This window comes from Alosa alosa, chromosome 1 (genome assembly GCF_017589495.1).
Source record: "Alosa alosa isolate M-15738 ecotype Scorff River chromosome 1, AALO_Geno_1.1, whole genome shotgun sequence".
Lineage (NCBI taxonomy): Eukaryota > Metazoa > Chordata > Actinopteri > Clupeiformes > Clupeidae > Alosa > Alosa alosa.
The window spans coordinates 16,856,510-16,864,773 of NC_063189.1; the positions used below are offsets into that span (position 1 = coordinate 16,856,510).

General features: G+C 41.6%; 2 protein-coding genes across 10 annotated transcripts in view; one reads left to right on the plus strand and one right to left on the minus strand.

Moving 5' to 3' along the window:
* The window catches only part of fat1a (FAT atypical cadherin 1a), a 74,621-nt gene extending 72,137 nt beyond the window's left edge, over nt 1-2,484 (plus strand). For 6 of the 9 annotated variants that reach the window (XM_048263272.1, XM_048263289.1, XM_048263295.1 and 3 more), the window contains one exon: nt 673-2,484. In XM_048263272.1, the coding sequence (XP_048119229.1) occupies nt 673-1,400 (728 nt within the window). In that variant the 3' untranslated portion in view covers nt 1,401-2,484. The remainder of the gene's footprint in view (nt 1-672) is intronic. The other 3 variants (XR_007195696.1, XM_048263311.1, XM_048263326.1) reach the window with 3 other exon arrangements.
* A 350-nt stretch (nt 2,485-2,834) lies between these two features.
* On the minus strand, nt 2,835-5,203 carry LOC125294726. The gene has a single exon (XM_048243725.1). It carries the CDS (start codon nt 5,201-5,203, stop codon nt 3,830-3,832), a length of 1,374 nt encoding a protein of 457 aa, XP_048099682.1. The 3' UTR covers nt 2,835-3,829.
* Nucleotides 5,204-8,264: the final 3,061 nt, after the last annotated feature.

The window sequence follows — 8,264 nt, forward strand, 5'->3', positions numbered from 1 at the left end:
ATGAAGAAAATGCTGTGACAGACCTATTGTCTAAATATTGAGAATATTCACATGTCAATGTGAATATTCATCCAACGCTTAGATGCAAAATATACTGTTCAGGAAATGTAAGATTGACTCACTGCATGCTGATTTTTGTCTATTTTAGAGTGCTGTTCACTTTAATTTGCTTTGTCAGTTATAAGTGCTGACTGATCAAATTGATACCTGAAGTTGATGGCCTCCTCTATGTAACACACATACTCAAACACACACACACAATGTACACACACACACACACACACACACACACACACACACATGCACACGCAGACGCACACAGAAACACATACTCATACTGAGAAAATTCAATCTTTGTAGTGAAGTTTATGTTGCCAGTTTTACATACTGTGATGGTATATGTTTTATGACTAATTGCAGTAAATTGCAAGTCAAATCAAACTGTTTGGCCAGATTGTGTTGTGTATTGTGTATTTAAATTGTGGTGGTGTGCTTTTACCAGTGCATGTATTGGGTGTTTACTGATTTCCCTCCTAACATTTGCCGATGTGAAAGAGTGCTATGTTGTGTGTGTTGTGACAGTGGTTAACCATATCTAACTCATATTAAATATACTGAATAAAGGTTCTAAATCCAAAGGTTATAAAGTACTCTCTCCATTGTGTTACCTAGGCTACCACTGGGACACGTCTGATTGGATGCCGAGCGTCCAGCTCCCCGGGATCCAGGAGTTCCCGCAGTACGAGGTGGTGGAGTCCCCATTAGCGACCACAGGGGCCGGCCTCTACAGCGACCCCTCCGCCATGGACACCGACTACTACCCCGGCGGCTACGACATCGAGAGCGACTTCCCTCCCCCGCCGGACGACTTCCCCGCCCACGACGACCTGCCCCCGCCGCCCCCGCTGCCGGCGGCCGACTATGGCGAGCCCTACGACACGCTCCAAGCACCGGGCGTCGCGCACAGCCCGCGCTCGTCCCCGCGCGTGCGCCAGCGGCCGCCGCTGCCCCAGCTCTACAGCCTCAGCCAGTACCTGCCCTCTCACCACTACCCCTCGGACCACCCCGACTCGCCCGACGGGCCCTCCGGCAACACGCTGACCTCCAACGCCTCCAACGCCGCCACCAACAACACCACCGTGGCAGGCACGGGGACGGGCGGGAGCGGCGGCCGGGGCGACTGCGGCGGCTACAGGGGCGGCTACTCCATGGGCTACGAGCCGCCGGCGCTGGACAACATGTCGCTGTCGCTCTACACGTCCACGGCGTCCTGCTCGGACATGTCGGCGTGCTGCGAGGAGTCCGAGGCCATGCTGAGCGACTACGAGAGCGGAGACGACACCGCGTTCGACCGCCTCACGCTGCCCTCGCTGGACTCCCAGCAGCACACTGAAGTCTGACACTGGATCCCAAGCACCATGACAACAACAACAAAACATACAAACACACATCCATGTCAACAAAAAAAGAAGTGCCTGAACCCTTAACCTGAGAAGAAAAATAATAATAATAAAAAATCAAGTAATGAATAAATACAGTGATCAAGCCACCTCTAATGAGCACACTCTCTACTCACCATCACAGTGTACACACACACACAAGTATGCATACACACACCCAATCGCAACAACTGTGGTGGTTGTAGAGACTCTTTTGGCGCGGGGAGGAACTCTTTCCGGTAGCAAGGAGAGACAGTTGCCATGAACTCTGAAAGCTGTGCTGTCTCTTGTGAAGCCTCCTCTGCCTGCTGTATGGGAAAGCACATTTGAGTTGGCTGTGCCATTCGCTTTAAGTAACAGATATCACACAGACGAGGAGCCATGCTGAGGTGAACAACCCAAGAAGATTAATAATAAAGGTACATGCCACCATGACAATAATGAGATACATTTCAGAAGGTGATATCTGTATTTGTATAGGGACAAACCATGCAAACACATTTTTTATATGAATCCTCGTTCATTTCTAATGTAAATTTAAATGTACAGTTTTGATTTCAAGGTTTTACTAGGTTTTGTAGATATTTTATGCTTTTTATTTCCAAAAAAAATAAAAGACAAGCTCTAAATGTGTCATTATCAGCCTTACTGTATCTACATTTCACAAAAAAAAAGTTGTTTAAAGATTGAGATAGAGGTGTATCAGTTCATCATTTTTTCTGTTCATTTCAAAAGAAAACAAAAAAAGGGGTCAGCGATGAGCGACTGCATATTCTTGTGTTCTTTTTTTTAATTAACTGTTTATTTGTTTTGTTTGTAAATTGCGCCTTTGAAACCTTTTATTTTTTCCACCACAAAAATGGGACCCAATATATTTATAGTTGGAGGAGATTTATGGACACGTGTCTGTTTTTCAGGTGTCTGTGCGTGTGTGTGTGAGCGACTCTATTGTCTTGTTAAGGTTTTTATTGAATACTGCCACTAGCTCATGCTTTCATACTGGCAATAAATTATTCAAAAAATAATAAACTGGTGTCCTAATGAATATCTGTTTCATATCTGTTTGTACGCATCATCTTAATGCTGTCTTTAGATATAAACTTCAATGTGTATTCATGAACATAAACATATGGTATATATATATAATGTGTCAGTCCTGACATTATATGATCTCATTTAACACCCATCTAAATACAGTTGTTCACCAGAGTGGGGCACCAAATTCAGTTGAATTGACTTTTGCAACAGTAGTGAGGAGGCCTTGGTTTTTACACAAAGCTGGGAAAATGCAAAATGATTTTAGACATTTCTATTGCAGTCAATCAATATACAAAGGCTCCAACTGTGAAATGTCCATAGTTTGAAGGGGAAAGGATTTTGGAAGTGACTACATTGACTGGACTATTTAGATTTAATTTTAAGACATAAATTGTTAGACAATATTTGACATTGTTGATGTGTGGAGTTTCGTTAAGATCAATAACACCTGATTCAAACCAATAGTACTTTCGATTGTAAAGATTTCTACATTTCAAAGGACATTTCCATTGTGGCATTTTAATGGATCTAAAAATGGGTAGCATACTGCCCAAGAGAAAATACAGTAATCAAATTGCATTCTGAATCAAATCAAAAACAGATTACTAGCCACACGAGTACTGCATCAATCAACATCTGTGGAATATCTGTCTCAATTGTCTCAGTCTGTACGGGAAACGGCAAGGACTCCTAAAATGTAGAAATCTAGAACAATGAGATCTCTTACTGAATGTTAATTCTAGCCTAGAGCTAGTCCTGTTTGTCCAGGAAATTAGGTTTATAACAACAATAGCTTGAAAGTTAAACATTAGGTAAAACAATTTTAGGCACACTTCTTCAAAGTAATCAGGAGTTGATGAGGCACAGTGGAAACTACAAATGGACCATAAAAGATGTTATTGAAATACACAAATTATATATTTTCCCCTTCATTTAAAGAACTTTAATTCCTGAGAGGATGATAAACATGAAATGGCATTAGTGCTATGAATATTAAAAAGCTAAATGTGTTGGTTTTGCATTTTAATGGAAAGTTGTTAGGTAGATATGAGAAATCATTGTTGCAGGCATAATTTATTTCACTAGGGAATATTTTTTTATGACAAATTAAGCACAATTACCATTACAGCAATGATTAAATGTCTATAAGAATTCATTTACTTTTCACTTAAACAGCAAACTATCGTGCATGGTTAAAAAGAAACACCAGTAGAGTAGGTACACAATATGATGAAAATAGTTATGACAGATTACAGAATTTACATGTAATTGTGATTATGAATTTTTGCAGTAATGTACATAGAGTACTTGTCATGTTAGTTCTGTAGATGTTGAGACTCACAAGTCGCCTACTAAGACCCCCATGATTCCGTGCGGAATCCATCGTCGCCATCATTATTTTCAAAAAAGCGAATCTGCACGTCAGGGGAGATGGCTGTCCCAGACACATACTCGTAAATGTCACAGTTTTCAAACTCATCAGACGGCTTCTTCTCAAAGTAGATAGCCCACTGCCACTGGCCGCCCAGGTAGTCATTGTTGCTGTCCGACGGTCTGGCATAGAAGGCCACCCAAGAGTTGTACAGGCTGTCCTTCCAGTTTTCAACTGATTTGCGGATGTAGAGCCTTGCACTGGCATAACCAGCACTAGTGAAGAGCTGGAGGCTGACATCCATGGCGCCTATTCGGACAGGAATCTTGCCTTTGGCGTCGTCCAGCTCGGGGCCTTTCCAGATCACCGTGTTGCCGACCTCTTCCCGCAGGAGTCGCAGCTGGAGGCCGGGGTCGAGTTTGATGGTGGTGTCCGCCGTGCCTGTGAGTCTGCCGTTCACCTTGACCTCAAAAATGGGGTTGTTGCTCTCAACGTTTTTGTAGAGGGCCACGTTGGTGTGCATTTTTTGTATGCTGTTGGGTAGACCACTCCAGCTGACCCGCGCATTCCCATCTTTCGCCGTTTTCAGCGCCATGGAAACCGAGCGCGTTTTGCACAGCGCCGGCGAGTTTGAACAGGACCACATTTGAACCGAGACGCCGTGTCTGCCGTTCACGTCATACCCAGCCATGGTGAGAAAACTTGCCAAGCCTGGTTCAGAGAACATGCTGTCAGCAATGGCTATACTCTGGTTGAAGGTGGGATAGAGCTCTGCCACAGATGAATTCCTCATGCCAAATGGGTTCCGAAGTGACGCAATCTGGCGGAGGAGACGGGCAGAGATGAGCGCCGGAGAGTAAGGGCTGTAAGTCAGGTAACGTTGGTCGCTGCTCTCCAGTGCTACATAGACCCGATCGATCCTACCGGGATTGTACCAGGAATCGACCCTAATCACGATCCTGTCTCGGTTCCTCGTGGGGTAGTTGTAGGCATTGTAGAAGTCCTGGGTGACGTACGGTGGAAAGCGTCCGGCGGATCCCTTAAGTAGGTTGCCCACCGTGTAATATGCCGTGGTAGGGGTCAGGTCAGGCAGAAAATGGTTGTCGTTTGCGTATGGGGTGAAGGGGTAGCTGGAGACGGGGTCAAAGACCTTGGGTTTGAACTGGACCACGTCGTTGTGGTCAATAGTGACAATGGAGGAGAGCCAGTGGAGCAACATCAGGCCGTGCTGGGGGAAGCATTTGCCATAGTCCAGGGCCTTCAGCTCAGATATGCTGCTGACGGTGGGAATGTCAGCACTGGAGGCGAAAGAGAGCCAGACCAGCAGGCAGCCAAGGGAACTCTTCCATTCCATGATAACCCTTCAAGAAAACAGGGAAGGCATGATGTCTTATGTAGGAAGTCTTACATAATGACAGACTAATATAGATGAAATCATCGTGACATGTACATAAAGGAGTATGCCATTTTCTATTTGTCTAAAGAGGTGTAGGACATTTAAAGGTAGCTTTAAAACTCGCGAAGTGTACATAGCAAACAGATAAGCTTTATAAGAGTACACACAGCTGCACAAACCCAGACTGTAAAATTTCATAAATAATTATCAAGAGACAGTATTACAGATTGTATTTGCAAAACTGAACGTAGTTATGATATTAAAAGTGAATCATAATTTTATTTGCAATCATATTTGTATCAAGAAAAATCCCAGAAATTAGCCACAATATAGAATAATTATATTTCAACATTCCCTAAAACAAGAAGTTACATTAGTGACATTAGTGATAAAAAATAAGAATAAATCGTTACATTGCAACAAAATTATTCCAGACTATTTCAAAAACATAAATCTCTTTACCTTCTTCAGAACTCCAGTCCACAGAAATGAATGGCTGAATAAAGTGTGACCTTCCCTGAAGAATATTTATATAAATCATTGTGAATAAATACACCCACACCTTTGTTTGCCTCTGATTCTTTTGATCCGGTTTATCACTCTATCTTATCATAAGAATTTCAAAGTCTCACAGAATGTGATTTTTGTATAATAGTTGCCAATCTTGTTTTTCTCCATAGACTTCCTGCCTGGGGAACGTCTATGGGCATCTCTGAGGTCATTTAAGGGCCAGTGTGCCAGTATTGTTTTCATGGAAAAAGGTGCGTCCTTGACTACCATACCCCATTTTCGTAGTTTTATCAGCTTATTGAACTGTGCTTTCCTCACAAAGTAAACTTGTCCACCCCGAAACCACCTGGGTTTTCTTAAAGAATAATTAATTATTAAATATTCTTGAGGAAAATTCTATTTTAGGTGTGAAAATGGGCACAAAAGCAGCTGAAAGCTGAATTAGACGTGATGTGCACAAAGGGTGTGATTTTAAAACACACATCCACAATAGGCTCTCACTGAATGAGTGCTATTTACATCAGATATCAGCCAGGTAGAATAAACCTCCGCATGAAAAACATTGGATTCATCAGTTCTGATAAAACACGTAATATGCATTTAATACATGTATGAGAAGAGAATGCACATTGAACTTACAGTTTGTAATCATTTTGGTCACTGTTTGGACCAAATTGCTTTGCTCACCACATGCTTGACCTAACCTCCTTGCATTACATAGATGAATAAATCATCAGAATGTTGTTTTTTGTTGCATCACTGATAAACACGATGCTGTATCCATACAGAAAGTATGTGGTATGTGCTGAACCAGTAATGTGCTAGTATTCCTTCACATTCTGCACTCAAAAAGAATTTGGACAATGGCTGGCTCCTGCCATGGACAGATAGCATTAGACATTTGTGAGCATTAGATAATTGTGATATTTAGCGTGGCATTTTGTTTTCATACAGTTGGAATTCACCCTGCATGTCTGTGTTAATGTGAAACTGGGTCAAAATATCTATGAGCTGGATCACAAATAAAACAGTAGCTGCTTTATGATAGCAGGCTCCTGATTTGAGGTTACAAAAGTTTCTGCATGGTATCGGAGAATTCACACCATTGGCAAAGTTACAGATGACAAAGATTTATTTTGCAATGGCCGTGTTCATTGAATTGATTCAATATGTTTTGTTGTTGTTGTTGTTTTTACTGTGTAGCATATGGCTGCCTCTCCACCAGACATGCTGCAACATATTCTAACTCAGAAGTGTCCTCTCTCGCTTGTACTAAGATCTGATGGGATTGTGTTATCTCCTATGTTTGTTATCTAATGTTCTATAGTGACTGGCTATACACTAGTGTCAAATTTGGAGTGTTAAGTTCCATCAACAGTCTAAGAGTTAATTTGAATATACTATACTAGTAAAATACTTCAGTAGAAGTCATTTTACTCTGAAGAGAGTAACAATCTTGGTAACCACACCTTTTTTCTATTGTTTATTTATTTCTCATAACTGTTTATTGTGGCTTATTGGGATGTGTACAAGGCAGAATTAACAAATTGACTGGTGATTTTCAGAGTATGGTCAGGATTACCATTAAGGAGAAAACCATTCTTGAAATCTAAGGGATTGTATAGAGTAAACATATTTCCCTTCTGGGTTAAATGTTAAATTCATTACTTTCTCGATTAGCATTGACCTGCCCACTTGAAGGTGTAACAAAGTTGGGCACTCAACGCCTACTTGCATTATGTGTCTGTGTACTTCCTCCTGGAAAGAATTTGATCTTCACCTATAAGGTGAAAGTTCTTAGACGTTATAAGTTTCCTATGGATGGATATACGTAAAGGCAGCAGTACTGTTGTAAAAAGGAAGTTTATTTTCACAATGTGACAGAACTTATGAACATCTGTAGTACATTTATTGTGTTTCTGCCTCCAGCACAATCAATACTTTAACCCCTACGCACAGGATTAGGTGTTTTGGATAGTTATCTACTTGGTACTATGGTGTGTGGCATCAATAAAACAAAAAGCACAACAACATGATAACAACATATAGGCTTTAATGTCACTGTCACTTAGTTATGTATTTTATTTTAAGATTTAATTTCAGTAAGGATACATACACTATATTGCCAAAAGTATTGGGTCACCTACCTTGACTCGCATATGAACTTAAGTGACATCCTATTCTTAATTCAGGGATTAATATGACATCGGTCCACCCTTTGCAGCTATAGCAGCTTCAACTCTTCTGGAAAGGCTTTCCGTAAGGTTTAGGAGTGTGTTTATGGGATTTTTTTTACAATTCTTCAGAGCGCAATTGTGAGGTCACACACTGATGTTGGACAAGAAGGACTGGGTCTTCGCTCTAATTCATCCCAAAGGTGTTCTATAGGGTTGAGGCCAGGACTCTGTGCAGGCCAGTAAAGGTTATCCACACCAAACTCTGTCATAAAATTAAAATGTGTTGAGGTGCATCCTGTTTTTCGTGGACTTTGGTGAACTCTGTAACATGA

Coding starts and splice junctions, on each gene's coding strand:
- LOC125294726 (XM_048243725.1), bottom strand. CDS start 5,203: ATGGAATGGAAGAGTTCCCTTGGCTGCCTGCTGGTCTGGCTCTCTTTC.